This window comes from Pelobates fuscus, chromosome 3, assembly GCF_036172605.1.
Source record: "Pelobates fuscus isolate aPelFus1 chromosome 3, aPelFus1.pri, whole genome shotgun sequence".
NCBI classification, from domain to species: Eukaryota; Metazoa; Chordata; class Amphibia; order Anura; family Pelobatidae; genus Pelobates; species Pelobates fuscus.
In genome coordinates this window covers 163,072,705-163,089,842 of record NC_086319.1, presented here as the reverse complement: position 1 = coordinate 163,089,842, position 17,138 = coordinate 163,072,705, and the positions used below count along the sequence as shown (strand labels likewise).

At 44.1% G+C, this 17,138-nt stretch overlaps 1 protein-coding gene across 1 annotated transcript in view; it reads left to right on the top strand.

The window, feature by feature from the left end:
- The first annotated feature begins 3,730 nt into the window (after positions 1 to 3,730).
- LOC134600929 (rho crystallin-like) overlaps positions 3,731 to 17,138 on the top strand; it is a 47,156-nt gene continuing 33,748 nt past the window's right edge. The window contains exons 1-2 of the mRNA XM_063445316.1: positions 3,731 to 3,845; positions 16,682 to 16,849. Coding sequence (XP_063301386.1) covers positions 3,732 to 3,845; positions 16,682 to 16,849 — 282 coding nt within the window. The 5' untranslated portion in view covers position 3,731. The remainder of the gene's footprint in view (positions 3,846 to 16,681; positions 16,850 to 17,138) is intronic.

Below are 17,138 nucleotides of genomic sequence, written 5' to 3'. Positions count from 1 at the left end.
AAGTCACTACACAGTGAGAAAGGCAGCCATATCTTAAAACAAATACAAGAGAGTGGTATGAAAATAGTCATGAAAAAAATTAGAAAGTAAAAATAAATATTTTACCTTCTTAACTACTCAAGCATCATTTATAGGTTCTATCCAAGCAATAAATGAAGGGAAAGACAACAATAACTACTAGTAACAGGATTTTTTTTATCTGCATTTTTTTTTTTTTTCAGGTTTTCGATTTTAATAGGTGTCCCACCATGGGGGCATGGGAGACCTGTGCGAGGTCCCCATTTATTGGATTGGGGGGTCTTTTTTTTACAACAGTGGTCACTGGCTATTAAACAGACATGCCACTACTTGCAGCACAGTGAACCAGTCATTAGGGGCATGAGGGAGATGTTTACAGTACAAATTAATTAGTTTCGATGAAAATTCTTGTTCTTGGAGAGCACATTTGCTTAACCACTTAACATCTTTATAATTGTGGCTGGACTTTTGCACCAAAGTATTGACAGGACCGGGAGCAGGAGTGCGAGGCATATTTAAAACGTTAATCCAAGGAGAGGCTTTATTTACTAAACCCCAAAATGCTGTAAATTAAAATGGAAATTGAAAGTGTAGGAATTCTCCAATTTTGTTAATGTCACAGTTTTTTTAATTTGGCATAAATTTAGCCAGCTTTCAATTTCACTGCACTTTGGAGTTCCTCAAATAAACTCTTATGTTTACTATATAAACGTATGTCAGAGCCCAGCGAGTCGAGGGGTACATACTTTATGGGAGCCAATTTCACTTGATGGAATTTGTGGGAAGCAAGGTTCACAAAGGTGTGCTGCATTCCTGCAACTGGATTTTAGCTCCGCAAACACATGGACACTAGTCATGACCATAGGCAGCCACCTAGGCCCCAGGCTGCATGATATGATTTAACCCCTTAAGGACACATGACATGTGTGACATGTCATGATTCCCTTTTATTACAGAAGTTTGGTCTTTAAGGGGTTAAAGACAGCTCACCAGGCTGCATAATATGATTTAAAGACAGCTATTGAAACCGCACATACAAAATAGTTTTGTAGGTGTGCCTGTATATATTACTGATTGCATAATGCCGTCAGCTCTCCATAATGCTTAGCTCACCATGACTTATCTGTTTTCATATAAGCTATATATTACTAGAGAAAATACTACTTGAATGGTTACACGTGACAGAAAGTTAATAAGTGATAGCCTTGAGCTCCATACCATTAATCCCACAATCTATATTATCCTAGAAACAGACGTCAATTAGCCTAAATCTTAAACATAAACTACAACATAATAGCATTTTGAATAGTAAACTTTCATCTATACTTTGTGCTAGTAATACTGATTTCTAATTAAATGAAATGAAATAAATATATATATGTAGTTTAAAATAACTGAAATTCTAAATACTTGATCCACAGGTTTCCTTTTCAGCTATTTTGACATAACATTTCTAATGTGTTTTTCAGTTTGCTACAATTCACTAATGTTAGTAAATAAACCTTTTTAGCAAGATTGACAGTACAGAAACCATTAGTAAAGGAAAAGTTTAATATCCATAATCTTTTTTTCAAAATAATTAATTGCAGAGTGTTAAGTCAAACTACATTTAGAAAAGAAATAGTGCAAATCAATTACTCTTAATTATGTTTCTTTTTTTAATAGTGAAATGCATATTTCTTTCAAAATATATCAAGGCTTATACAAACACTGCAATTTATCCACCAGCTCATTAAGTTCAGGTCAATAAATGCAGAAATGAAGAGTTAAGTAGGAATGTTATCTATCTTCTCAAAGGTTCTTTGTTACGACTACCATTGTCAGCAAATTCAGAGCTGATTTATCAATATGTTAACTATTTAACATGCAACTACAGTATTTGTTGGAATACAATTTCAGTAATTTGTTTCAAGACATAATGATCTGATTTTTTTTGTCAGTTGTATAGAAAGGACCAAGTCCTGACTTTGACTGAATGGAAGTATGTCATATGCTGATTCGAGCATTTCCTTTAAAATAATTCACAATGACTTGATCAACTGTACATTAATGACATTGCAGTTAAAAGTGTTGTTATTAATAAAAAAAACTTAAAGGGATACCATAAGTACCAAAACAACTTCAGTGGTTTTGGGGTATCGATCATACCCTTACTGTCTCACTGCTGAGCTATTTGCCATTTACGAGTTAAACAACTTTGTTTACGTGGCCCAAGTCAAACCTCCCTGCATGTGACTTACACAGCCTTCCGAAACACTTTACGTAAGGAGAGATCTAATGTTTAAATGTCCTTTATTGTACATTCTGTTTAATGTAGGATGTATTATCTCCTGCTCTGTTAATAGCCTTTCAGACCCTGCAGGAGCTTCATGTGTGATCAAAGTTCAATTTACAGAACAGGAAAAAAAAAAAAACAACAACAACAACTTCTACAGCAAGTTAACATCTGATTGAAAATGAAAGCATTTTTTTTTTCATGCAGGCTGTGTGAGTCACAGCCAGGGGAGGTGTGGATATGGCTGCATAAACAGAAACAAAAGTGATTTTACTCCTAAATGGCAAAGAATTAAGCAGTGAGACTGCAGGGGCATGATCTATATACACACAAACTGCTTCATTAAGCTAAAGTTGTTTTGAAGCTTATAGTATCCCTTTAAGGTTCACATTCGCATTGTCTCTATACCATTTGTTCTGAGACTTTTATTCCAGTGGTCCAAATTTTTGTGTTTATTTAGAAGGTTTTATGTACAAACCAGTAAAATGAAAACTGAATAGCAAAAGTCAGGAAAATATTGCCAAGATGTGATTACATCTGAGTTAAAAAGTTATTAAAATTCTGGCAATTTGCGCTACATTTTGCAGATTTGGATTTTCACTCTTTTGCTTAGCAAATAAACATGAAGTAACAATACATTTTAGATCAGTCATGTTTAATAAAGACTTAAAAAATCATTGTGTTTAATTTGAATTATTTAACCAGAGAACAGCTAGGTGTAAAGTGGGCCATAAATTGTAGCTAATTGATTCAGGTTTTCAGTTGCAAAATTGCAAATGGTGATTAACCTAGCTCCTTCACTGAAAGCAAATATTTGTGTTTATTAAAATGTGAAGTTACAGTCATTTCTCCGTTATAATAGATATAACACTCCAACTGGTTCTGTATGTGATGAGAGTCACAGTACATGCCAGTAACCTACTCCTGATGTTATATAATATTTAAGGTCAGGAGTACATCTTGCCAGGAATGCGACTCTGAACCCTGCCAAAGAACATATTTAAAGGGACACTGTAGGCACCCAGACCACTTCTGCTCATTGGAGTGGTCTGGGTGCCAACTCCCACTACCCTTAACCCTGTAAGTGTAATTATTGCAGTTTTTTATAAACTGCAATAATAAATCTTGCAGGGTTAACTCCACCTCTAGTGGCTGTCTACTAGACAGCCACTAGAGGTCTCTTCCTGGTCTCGCCGCTGCCTCAGGTAAGTGACTGAAGGGGTTTTCACCCCTTCAGTAACTGGGGATTGGTGGGTGGGAGGGAGAGGGACCCTCCAGTGCCAGGAAAACGGATCGTTTTCCTGGCACTGGAGTTTCCCTTTAACAAATATGATCCCTGTGTGTTCTTTGGCAGGATTCAGCGTCTCATTTCTGGCCACACCTTCTTACTTTATCTTCCAACACGTGTACAGTTCCTATATAACCAGTTGTACACAGTATGCTTGTCACATTGGCTGCTGGAGACATGTCTTACAACAAGGATACTCGTATAACCCTAAATGATGGCAACACCATGCCCATCCTTGGTTTGGGTACCTATGCTGCACCTGATGTAAGTCACAGTTCTGATCACAATGCTTAATAAATGCAGGTTGTCTGTAGTTTTATATAAATGTCTTATGGCAGGTGTAACTCATATATTCTTTAGCTAGAAGCACTAAACAAAGAGATTAAAGGGCACCGCTGACCAGCCCTTCTATAGGCTTAAAGTCCAAAGCACTCCCTTATATACTGCACAAAGTGATACAATCAGCACTATACAAAGAACAGGGTTATCAATTGAATAAAAGGGCTTTGACTCCACTCAGTGATCTAGTTCTCACTCTCATGTGTTTTAATTTTTAACGTACATTTTTAAAAACTGCGCGTCCATGATATGTCTCACTGACTCCTTGTGATACAAAGAGTATATTGCTCAGTTCATATTTTCAGATTTTTTTACATAGAAGTGCATGCTTGGACACATTTTACTTTTATTTATTTTTTTATGTGTTGCTAATCCCCATTTTATTAACTTTGTTATGTCTTTAAAAAATAAATAATTAAAAACAAAAAATCTACCCCTGAAGACTTGCTCTTCAGTAATGCTTTCACTCTGAGATTAGACACTTCAATTTTAACAAGGAATAGCTCATGTTAAAAATGCTTTGATGAGTATAGTGTAATTGTCAGTTTTACCCAAATGCAGCCATGAATCATAAATTGTTATATATCTGCTTCCCGGTAAAATGTCAATGTGATCACAATTTTAAAAATGTATTAACTGTTTAAATTCTGTTGCCTATTTGCGTAGATAAAATGTTATACTATGTAAAGAAAATAGCTCTTAAGCTTGGTCTATAGACTGTCAACAAATGTGGGCACACATACTGTATGTATCGATACACAATATAGAACATGTGCACTAAGGAATTTATTCAACAAATGGCAAGTCTGTGCTACATTCACAGATTAAAATTCAAAACAGACCTTATTACGGTGCACTTCCTTTAGTAGCCTTCTGCTAAGATCTAAAAAGAGTAAAATCAAGAAGCTTTTCTTTCGTTTTATGAGCTTCTAGAAATACAGAAAGGGTTTATTCATCCGTAGAGTTGAGTTGTTTGTACCGAACATTACGATTTCTTGCCCCCGAACCCGAACATTTCAGTAACAGTTCGGGTTCGTGTTCATCAAATTAATGGCGCATTTTGAAATGCTGCAGGGTAGCCAATCAACAATCGTTTGACTCGTGTGTAGGCCCGTCACGACAAGGCAAGCAAACCAAGCAATTGCTTGGGGCCCCGAGCTGACCTGGGGCCCCAAGACAAAGACTGGTTAAGAATAAAATGCAACGACAAACTGCGTGAGCTCCCCTTTGATAGCCAATGCAGTAAAGTGCAAATAGCTTTCCTCCCTGTTCCCACGATGCCTCCTGTCAGTATTGCCGAACGTCCTGTCACTTAGACAGAACGCCGGCAAAACTGCTGAATTGCGTCCTAACAGAATGAGAACAGTTTCTCCAATCGTGTTAGAACGCAATTAGGGACTTTGTTCGCTATACAGTAGGGGCATGTCTAGTAAACAATGAGCAGCCAGTGGCCTGAACAGCGGGTGGAGGCCCTAAAGTAAAATAAGGTGGGGACCTACTGTCCACCCCCCGGCCCCCACACCTGCACGGTGGGTGGGGGCCCTAAACAACAATAAGTGGGGTGGTACCTACTGTCCACCCCCCCCCCGGCCACCACCCCTGAGCGGTGGGTGGGGGCTCTAAATAAGAATGACGGGGGGACCTACTGTCCTCACCCCTGGTCCCCACCCCTGCATGGTGGGTGGGGGCCCTAAATAACAATGAGGGGGGCACCTACTGTCCTCACCCCTGAGCGGTGGGTGGGGGCCCTAAATAAGAATGACGGGGGACCTACTGTCTTCCACCCTGGGCCCCACCCCTGCGCGGCAAGTGGGGGCGCTACATAACAATGAGGGGGGACCTATTGTCCTCCCCCACGGCCCTGAGCGGTGGGTGGGGGCCCTAAATAAGATTGACACCTGTGTAAAATGGCAAAGAGCACTCTGATTGGCTTAAACCAACCAGAGTGTTCTTAGCCTAATTGCAGGGCGGGGCAAAGCTTTATAAGCCTTCCCCCGCCCTGCAGAGCTCAGTCTGCGCAGAGCCCTCCATGGGTGAAGATGGATTTATTTTTTTGGCGTCGTGTTTTTGCCTTTTTCGTCTGTTTTTTTTTGGGGCGCTCTGATTTTTTATTTTATTTTAAGTTCGATGGGTATTATGGTTTTTTATTTGGCCTTTTTTGGGGCTGAAAAATGAAGATTCTAGAAGAAAGACATCAAATGTTAAGTTTTATTTTAACAGGTTAGTTATTTTATTCAATTCCCCCCTCACTATTTTTAGGGTGAGGGGGTAGGTATGGGATAACTTTTATTTGGGTGGGGGGGTGACTAGGGGCTTGGGGACCCCTAGTCACCTTGGAAGGGGGGATTTTCATTTAGGGCCCCCACCCGCCACTTAGGGGTGGGAGCCAGGGGAGGACAGTAGGTCCCCACCTCATTGTTATGTAGGGCCCCCAACCGCCGCGCAGGGGTGGGGGCTAGGGGGGTAGAACAGTAGGTCCCCCCCTCATTCTTATTTAGGGCTCCCACCCACAGCTCAGGGGTGGGGGCTGGGGGGAGGACAGTAGGTCCCCCCTCATTGTTATTTAGGGCCCCCACCTGCCACGCAGGGGTGGGGACCGGGGGGGATGGACAGTAAGTCCCCCCCTCATTGTTATTTAGGGTCCCACCCACCACACAGTGGTGGGGTCCGTGGGGTAGGACAGTATATATATTTAGGGCCCCCACCCGCCTCAGGGGTGGGGGCTGCCCGGGGCCTCTATGTACATTTTGCTTGGGGCCCCCAAATTCCTCCTCCTAGTTCAAGATTATTATTTTTAATTTTTATGTATTTTATGTTATTTTAAGTTATTTCCCTATCCACATTTGTTTGCAGGGCACTACTCTTACCCCCATTTTACTTCCTTTTGCAGCCCTTTCCAGGACTTTTTTAGAGCCATTTTAGTCCCCAAAAGTTCGGGTCCCCATTGACTTCAATGGGGTTCGGGTTTGGGGTCAAGTTCGAGTCCCGAACTGGAACTTTTTGCTGAAGTTTGGCCGAACCAGGCGAACCCGAACATCCAGGTGTCCACTCAACTCTATTCATCAGCATTTAAGCTGTGATGTTTTGACAAAATAGTATTTGAAAATACTGCTAACAATTTGAGTGCGAGGTTTATAGATGAAAATTGTTCTGTTCTAAAAAGTGGTACTAATGTACTACAAGTGGAGCAGTCACCATGGAAACAAGCGGAATCTGCAGAGACATTGCATTGGTGACTCTTCCCCTTTCACACATTTGCACCACTTTTTAGAACTCATCATTTTTTTAGCTATAGCTCCAATGTTTGTACATAATTTGCCATAAATTTGGCTACTCAGTTATTAAGAAAGATAACTGTCGAGAACCAAAAAACTTTGCATAAAGAAATCCTTCAAGTTTTAATAAAGGGGATGCAATGAACCTTCAACCTGCATTTTGACAAATAAAGTGTCTGCTGAAAAGCTCAAAACCATAAACAATAAAAGAAAAAAAAGATAATACTTGACATTGCTTTTACATTGATTTACATTAAGGTGTAGATGTGATTGTGTACTCAGTTGTTGATTCAGTTGTTTAACTGAACTCACTCTTTGGTAAACAAATACATATTTTGAAACTTACAAATGGGATCATACCATTGTTTAAAATTATAGTTGAGTGCTGTTTTGCTTTTTTAAACTGGTGTTTTCTGGGGGTTGAGGGTTAAATTTCCTGCATAGAACACCTAATGTAATGGAAAAATACTGGCCCGTGCTTTACAAACCATGAATCTTTTAAACACTGAGGCACATATGCTGAGCCTGAGTAATTGCACAAAATGCATCATTAAAAAAGAAATTATGAAATGCAGTTCCAAATTCAACTAAGGAAATTGAAATAAAATGGAATAAAAAGCAGCAAGATAAGACTCACCAATGAGAACAATTAACACATAGAGTAAAACATTAAATATTTAGTTGGTCATACAGGGGCTGTGTGTTGTTACCCTGACTTGACAGGATTATGTAAGGTCGCTGATGGTAAAGGGGCTTTAATAAAAAATAAAATAAAGAGTTCATAGCAAGAGCCTTTACTCTTAACGCAAGTATCTATGTACACCTCATACTAAGAGACCTAGTGACAACACTTCTGTCATGCTTGAAGGACATAAAACAGAGCGTATAAATTATATCTTCTGTTAGGATCTTTGATGGTGCATTACTAATTAGTCTTGACGGAGAGAGTCTATATAGCTCGATACCCCATGATTTAGGCCTGGCACATACGTTCACTTTCCTTGATAAGCACAATCAAACATTTTCCATGCACAATGCATTTGTCACTCTACTACTCAGCTTCATTTTGACACATATTTTATTTTTGGATAATGGCAAATATTAACATCAGGTGAGGGGGACAGCTATGTGGAAGGCTTGTGCTCTCTCAAATGTCAACCTTCACTCTTGCTCTCTCTTGCTCTCTCTTAGACAATCCTGGTCTGTCCAAATGGTGGGGTTTTTTTTTTTGTTGACATTCTTTATTTTCAGGTTTTCAAAATAGAAGTACAATACAACAGTTAGACCGGTGGTTACAATATCGTGAGTGTGGTAGTGGTACAGAATTCTTGTATTAGTAAGGGTTATGCCGTCACAGTTTGCGCTTGACAGTACGTACGCTTTTTATCGTAGTGTATTGAGAATGTTGGGTTTTGCCTCTGACCCCACCCCCTCACTGTGGATTCTTCGGGTGTGAAAACGCCCGTTACAGTTGTTGCTCATAATAAGGGATAAACGGTGGTCTCTCCCTAGTCCTCCCTCCCTACCCCCCTGCAATGGTAGTCGTCAGTGGTGTATCCTGGTTTTGTGCTGCCCTAGGCAGGACAAAACTCAGGCGCCCCCCTCCCGCCCGCGCCACCCCCATCCAACCCTTCCCCCCGCCCGCACCACCCCCACCCTTCCCCTGCCCCGCCTTCTAAATACACACACACACATTCACTTACAGATACGCATACACTAGCTAACAGAAACACACACTCACTAACAGAAACACACACACACTTACAGACACACTCACTAACAGATACACACACTCACACTAACAGACACACACACACACACTAACAGACACACACTAACAGACATACATACACACACACTAACAGACATACACACTAACAGACATACACACACACACACACACACACACTAACAGACATACACACACTAACAGACATACACACACTAACAGACATACACACACACACTAACAGACATACACACACACACACTAACAGACATACACACACACTAACAGACATACACACACACACTAACAGACATACACACACACACACACACACACTAACAGACATACACACACACTAACAGACATACACACACACACTAACAGACATACACACACACACTAACAGACATTCACACACACACTAACAGACATACACACACACTAACAGACATACACACACACACTAACAGACATACACACACACACACTAACAGACATACACAGACATACTAACAGAAAGACACACACACTAACAGACAGACACACACACTAACAGACAGACACACACATTCTCACACACACATACTCACTCACTCACATATTTAACACATTTTTTTTTTAATTTACCCCCCCCCAGCCTCCTTAGCTTTGGGAATGCTGGGGGGGGGGGTCCTATTTGTCCCTGGTGGTCCAGTGGCTGCTGGGCGGCGCTGGCGGGCGGCCGACGAGGGAGCACTTCCTCTGAGCTGTCTGCTCAGCTCCCTCGCGCGCCGCACAGTGTGGCTGGGAGGCGGAGCCGGAATATGACGCCATATTCCGGCTCCCAGCCTCACTCTGCGGCGCGCGAGGGAGCTGAGCAGACAGCTCAGAGGAAGTGCTCCCTCGCCGGCCGGCCGCCCGCCAGCGCCGCCCAGCAGACCGCCCGCCTTGAGGGCTTGTCAGTTAGCCGCAAGGCTAACAAGGCATTTGCCCTGGGCATTTGGGGGCGGCATTTTTTGCCGCCCCCTGGAAAATGCCGCCCAAGGCAAATGCCTTGTTTGCCTCGCGGCTAATACGCCCCTGGTAGTCGTGTTGAGATATCTATTTAACATAATTACAGATGAGTGATAGTCTCACACTCCCTACCAGTCTGATCCAGTCTTAGACCGCAAAGCATATATGCTTAAATGAACATTGTGTCCATATGGCAAAAAATAAAAATTAAATAGAATAAAAAATAAATAAAACAGGGGTGGAGCCAAGCGTCCAAACGGAATGGCTGCATTCTCTCACAGCTCCTGAACCAGGAGTAAAAGCTGACAGCTATCGGACCCCAAACGACTCCATCGAAGGGTGAAAACCACCTACCACGACGCCTGAAGGGGTGAGCAGCACACAGATGCCCTTCAGATTCCCACAAACCGTCAGGAACACCCGACGGAGGTCTGGGGTCTACAGACAGTGCTGGGAATATTAGAACGGGCGGAAACACCTGAATACTCACCTTGGGCCCAGCACACACAGCCCCAACAAGACCCAAACACTATGGGCAGAAAATCCTGAAAACCACAATCAGGGGCGTACAAAGACTCACAATACATAAGCACCATGTTAAGCAATAGCATCTCCCCCCCCATCCCCCCCTAGGTTAGGGGACTTCACCAACCATGACACACCAGACACCGCCCACACTGGGCTCTTGCTGCCCATAAAACGGCAGCCTCTAACATAGAATCTACTGACCTGCCAAGCAGCCAAACGACAGCGCCCCCACACCAACGAGGTAAACACACATATTCACACGGCGCACCTCTACATAGAACACTATAATCGAGAACCCCGTTCAAGACAAGACTTAACCCCTTGCACGCAGCACACTCGACATCGCACGACCACCGCCATTTGCACCACCATGCACCACTCGGCCGGACCCGCAAGCAGCCACAAAAGATGCGACATACCACAGCCACACCATGTTAACAAACGACAACAAGGCACTCATCTGTACCCACACCAATGTCTGACCCCAAACCCCCAAGACACAACACAGAGCAGAGACTAACTAGCTCGTATAGGCATATTTACCTTCTAGTGACGAATGTTAAAACACCAGTATGACCAGTCTCTTTTAAAAAATAAGTGCTATATTATACATATGTAAGTGACTAACATTTCGAACAGCAGATGCAAAAACTGCATGCATAAATGTACAATCTTGCACTTGTAAAAATAAAGAATAAAAAAAAAAAAAATTGGGTTATTGCTGGTTTGGTTTGAAGGCAGGTGATCCTCCCCCCACATGCCCGCGTCCCTCCTCCCATCTATTCGCCCGCTCAGCCCCTGTACCAACGGTCCCCTGTCAGGTTAGACACATATGTTAGCCAGGGGGCCCATATTTCTATGCATTTTTGTGACCTATGGGTTTTTTGCTTCATGAGAAGTTAAGTTGGATTCCAAGTGAATTTGAAATTTAGGTTAAAGTAACCAAACTACAAACATTTTTTAAATGAAGAATCCACTACCCAAATACAAACATAAAAAAAAGAAAAATTAAAAACACTGTTTAGTAAATATAGACCAAATAAAAACATGCATGCATCTAATTATGCATCTTTTCATTGGAGGTATATCTAAAACAGCTTGTAAAAGCAGAAGATGTCTGAAGCCTGCGCCTCTTTCTAACCAAGCCCGGAAATTTTACGGCTACGTAAGAAGTCTATATAAGGCTGGTGCTCTGAGCATGTTTCTTTTTCTTCTGTGTTTAGCTCCACTAAGTTAAACAACCAGAAAGTAACATAGGGGTGTAACAAGGTTAATATATGAGTGCCAATTTCTAATGAAATCTGTACATTATGTAAAATGAAAAAATATGATACACTCTTCATGCATAAAGCACTTCTACAAGCTAAAGTGCATTAGGGGTCTGTAGTGTCTCTTTAAGTGAACTAAATTTTCAGTTGGCCTTAAATTTGAATTCACTTTGAGTTCTCACTTTAGTAGATAGCCCTACTAATGAATATACCGGTCCCTTTCATTTTGGGGTAAAGCAAGACTCATTTAATTGCCAAAGTAAACTTTATTGAACTCTGTATGTGAGGGTTAATGAAATGAACAGTGAGTCAAAAATCTGTTTTTCTCAAGTATAAGCCAAAACAGGTGCATGGAAAAATATCTCAAAATTAAAACCTAAATAGATTTTTTAAATTTTGAGTTCAACTAAAATAGAGCGCAAATGTCGAGGGGCGGGGCCTGACAGCCAAGATGGCTAGACGTGCTCTCTGATAGCTCCAGCACCAGCAGCTGCAAAAACACTAATATTGACCAAAGTATAGAAGCCAGCAGCATATGGTGCTTGGAACATGACACAGAACTTTGCAGGGAACAGAACGATGCCTGTCCTGCGCCGAACCACATCACGAGAGGCTGAACCGGCCATGCGGCCTAAACCGGAGCGGAGCCTGAAGCCTGGGAGAGGTGGCCGATCTCCTGGCATGGGACCCGCACGCAAACGGGAAACACACACTGCCCTGCTACCCCCCCCCCCCCCTGGACCGGCAGCGGTTATCCCGGTCCTCGCTGGGGACGATTACCCCCAATCAAGCGACGAAGCCTGTAACCAAGTACAAGTGCCAGGGCCCGACCAAGATGGCGGCACAGATGCGGCCCACGGCTGAGCGACTTCACATCAAATCCCCCAAGCATACTTTAGAGTTCTTCGACCGACTCGGCACAAGCCTCTGGTCAGAACTCAAAGCCAAAGGCCTGGCCTTTCAAATAGTGATGAAACAAGCAGCGGCATGGATCCGCCCTACAACACAGTGCCAATTATGCTGGCTCCCGCCCAAAGCCTCCAGAGCGACCTCCCGACGATGGTGGAAAACTCGGCTATACCCCCCGGGCACCAATACTCGCTCTCACACACATCAATGGGAGACCGCACAACTCACCCGACTCGCTTACCGCCCCACGACACTCAAAATATCCGTCCTTCAGGCGGACCTCACCACCTCCCAAGCACACGCTCAGGAAGGTATGAACAGCTGGAGCGGCGAACAATCCATACGGGCCTCAGAAGAGACCCAGATCCACAGAATGGGCGTCGGTTAACCATAAGACACTCTAAGGACTGAGACCAAAAGAACCTCACCTGCACACCGGGGACAGTTCTCTGTGCTCCGACACAAACTCTCAGTCGACGAACCATTGCTGACCTGCTGCCTCTCTCTAATCACCGTTACACTTCACCGGGACGCCTGTCACTTCTACCCACGCAGATGTCATGCCTAACCCTGGACTGCCGAGGATTCTCTCCCCTGCAGATAAGCAAAGTTTACAAGAACTCTGTTATCAGCTTAAACTATAAAGTGCTACTATGTCTAAGCCCTGACTTTCACTTCACAACGCTCCCTATCAAGCATTTCATCTAGAAACAGCTTATATGTTATTAACGATTTTCATTAACCTTTCTGTTACGACTTCAGCCTGACACACACTTTATTTACTTGATGCGTGTCTATGATATTGCACAGTCTACTGTTAATCCATGGGCGTAGGAACCGGGGGGGATGGGGGGGACGCATCCCCCCCAGCAAATCATGCGGGGGGGACAGGTATGGGGAAATCCCCCCCAGCTCCGCCGGCCCCCCCCTGATGCTGCAGCCGCCCGAGCGCTCTGCAGAGAGCCTCAGGCGGCTGCAGCTTTGCCCGGGCTGGTGCGTCCATGAGAGCGCACCGCCCGGGCGCAGCATGAAGAGAGGAGCTGACAGGAGGGAAGCGCTCAGCGCTCCCTCCTGTCACTCCCTCACTGTAGCGTAGCCGAGCGCTGTATAGTCCGCCGGTACAGGGAGCATCTGTCTCCTGTACCCGGCCGGACTAACAGGAAGTGCACACTGAGTGTGCACTTCCTGTTAGTCCGCCGGGTACAGGAAACAAAAGCTCCCTGTACCGGCGGACTATACAGCGCTCGGCCACGCTACATCATAGGTAGGGGAGGGAGGGAGAGAAAGAAACAGGAAGGGGGGAAGAGGGAGGGGGGGGGAATAAAGAAACAGGGAGGGAGGGGAAATAAAGAAACAGGGAGGGAGGGAGGAAGGGGAAATAAAGAAACAGGGAGGGGAGGGGGGGGGAATAAAGAAACAGGGAGGGGAGGGGGGGGGAAATAAAGAAACAGGGAGGGGGGAATAAAGAAACAGGGAGGGAGGGAGGGAGGGGGGAGGGGGGGAATAAAGAAACAGGGAGGGAGGGAGGGGAAATAAAGAAACAGGGAGGGAGGGAGGAAGGGGAAATAAAGAAACAGGGGGGGGAAGGGGGGAATAAAGAAACAGGGAGGGGGGGGAGAAAGAAGCAGGGAGGGGGGGGAGAAAGAAGCAGGGAGGGAGGGGGGGGAGAAAGAAGCAGGGAGGGAGGGGGGGAGAAAGAAGCAGGGAGGGAGGGGGGGGAGAAAGAAGCAGGGAGGGAGGTGGGGGAGAAAGAAGCAGGGAGGGAGGTGGGGGAGAAAGAAGCAGGGAGGGAGGTGGGGGAGAAAGAAGCAGGGAGGGAGGGGGGGGAGAAAGAAGCAGGGAGGGAGGGGGGGAGAGAAAGAAGCAGGGAGGGGGGGGAGAAAGAAGCAGGGAGGGAGGGGGGGGAGAAAGAAGCAGGGAGGGAGGGGGGGAGAAAGAAGCAGGGAGGGAGGGGGGGAGAAAGAAGCAGGGAGGGAGGGGGGATGAAAGAAGCAGGGAGGGGGGGAGAAAGAAGCAGGGAGGGGGGGAGAAGGAAGCAGGGAGGGAGGGGGGGAGAAAGAAGCAGGGAGGGGGGAGAAAGAAGCAGGGGGGGAGAAAGAAGCAGGGAGGGAGGGGGGGGGAGAAAGAAGCAGGGAGGGGGGGGAGAAAGAGTGACAAGGGAGGGAGAGAGATTGACATCCACCACACACACACACACACACACACACACAATCACACAATCATACCACCCTTACACACACAGAAACACACAATTCATCCTTACACACACTCAATGCACCCCGTGCACACACACACACTCACACAATCATGCAACCTTACACACTCAATGCACCCCGTACATACACTCAATGCACTCCTTACAGACGCACACACTGCATCCCGTACATACACAGAATCACACCTTGCAGCCCTTACACATACAAACACAGATTCACACAATGCATTCCTTACACACATATCAGGACATCCCCTACACACTCCACCCCCTGTGAACAAACTCATTGGTGGAACATGAAGGTGGACCCTGGGATCCAGACCTTGAGCTGTGTAAAGGGCCCCCAAAAAATGGAGCTGCTTCCCGTTCTCACAGAACATTGATTTTTGTGACCACAGTTACAAACAGCCTCCAGAGAGCCTGTTCTACACCAGACCAGTGGAGCCAGACTGCAGCTAGAGCCCATCATCATCCTCATCTGGTTGTAAGTAGGCAATCTAGCATATTATTCGTTGCACTAATCTCTAATTTACCTCACATTAAAGAAACACTATAGTCCCCAGAAGCACTGCAGCTTAGTGTAGTGGTTCTGGTGTCTACAGCCTGTCCCTGCAGGCCTTTTAATGTAGGCACTCCAGCACTGGCGTTAGTTAACATGGCAGAAAAATAATTGGAAAGGGTTAGGGGGGCTACTAATAAGGATAGGGGAGAGGGGTAGGTAGAAAAATAATTGGAAGGGTTTAGGGGGGCTACTAATATGGATGGGAGGAGGGGGTAGGTAGAAAAATTATTGGAAGGGGTTAGGGGAGTACTAATATGAATGGAAGAGGTAGGGTGGGTTCTAATATGCATGGAAGGGGTTAGGGGGGTACTAATATGCATGGAAGGGGTAGGGGGTTAATGTGCGTGGAAGGGGTAGGTGGAGTTCTTTTGTGCATGGAAGGGGTAGGGGTGGTTCTAATATTCATGGGAAGGGTAGGGGTGGTTCTAATCAGGAGGATCCCGGCGCTGTATCCGGGTAAGTAAAACCCCTTCCCTGTGGTGACCCTTTAATGTTGTTATTATTTAATCATTTATATAGCGACTGCAAATTCCGTAGCGCTGTACAATGGGATAAACAACTCCTAGTTTACGGAATAAGAATATACCCGGCGAGTAAAAATGCTATCCCCCCCCAGATTTTTTTGGGTTCCTACGCCCATGTGTTAATCCTTTAATAGACCGTTTAGCATCTATGTAGGCTTGCTTCCAGTCACTTAACTCATTTCTGTATCTATACTCAGAAAGACGTGTCATCTTATATAGGCATCTCTAGTGTAGAATGTTTAACACGACAACTAATGTGACAAAGCCTGTAATTTTACAATTAACCAATAAGCCTGTTTAACCTTTAATGAGCACTCGACTTGTATTAGCCTGTTAGAATTATACCAAATAGACAAAGCAAGTTATCAATCTTATGTTTAACTATTACTATGCCTGAATACTTCAGCATATTATACCATATAAGCAATGTTTACTAGCCTGTTATAGTCACTATCAACAAAAAATGTGCAAATGTAAAATGTCACGGACATGTATGCATGAACCTGCCTGTGTCTGCTGTCGTGGCTACACGGGTCTGCCAGTAAAATCTTTTGCACCAAAAATAAAGATTTAAAAAAAAAAAAAATAGAGCGCAAATGTCAATTCAGCAACTAAAATGCAGCGCAAAGCAAATGTCAATTTGTTACACAGCAGTTTAGTAAATGAGCAGCTTTACATGTTTTTACACATATACAACTGATAATGTGAGGCACTGCTTTGCATTCTTACATTGTTCTATTTCTCCATACACTGTATAGGTGCCTAAAAGTGTCGGAGAGGAGGCAACAAAAATAGCCATTGAACTTGGCTACAGGCACATTGATTGTGCGTACATCTATGGCAATGAAGTGCAAATTGGCCAAGCGATTCGGGCAAAGATTGCAGATGGAACAGTGAAAAGAGAAGAAATATTCTACACAGGAAAGGTAAATGTTCTAAGATGTGTGTTTAAAATGAGGTTCTAACTTAAGGAAACACAGAAAGTAATGGAAGGAACATATGGGGGGAGAGAAAAATAGAGCCTCAGCCTTAGCCAGAGAAAGGGAGTAAGCATAAGAGAAAGGATAACAGGGAACGAGACAGTGAGACAAAGATTAAAAAACCCAATGCTACACACAGACATTTATATGGACCATAGCAAAATGCATGTAGTAGTGAACCTAGAGTTCAACGGACAAAGACATTTAGAGGACAATGACAGAAAAGATATGGTAT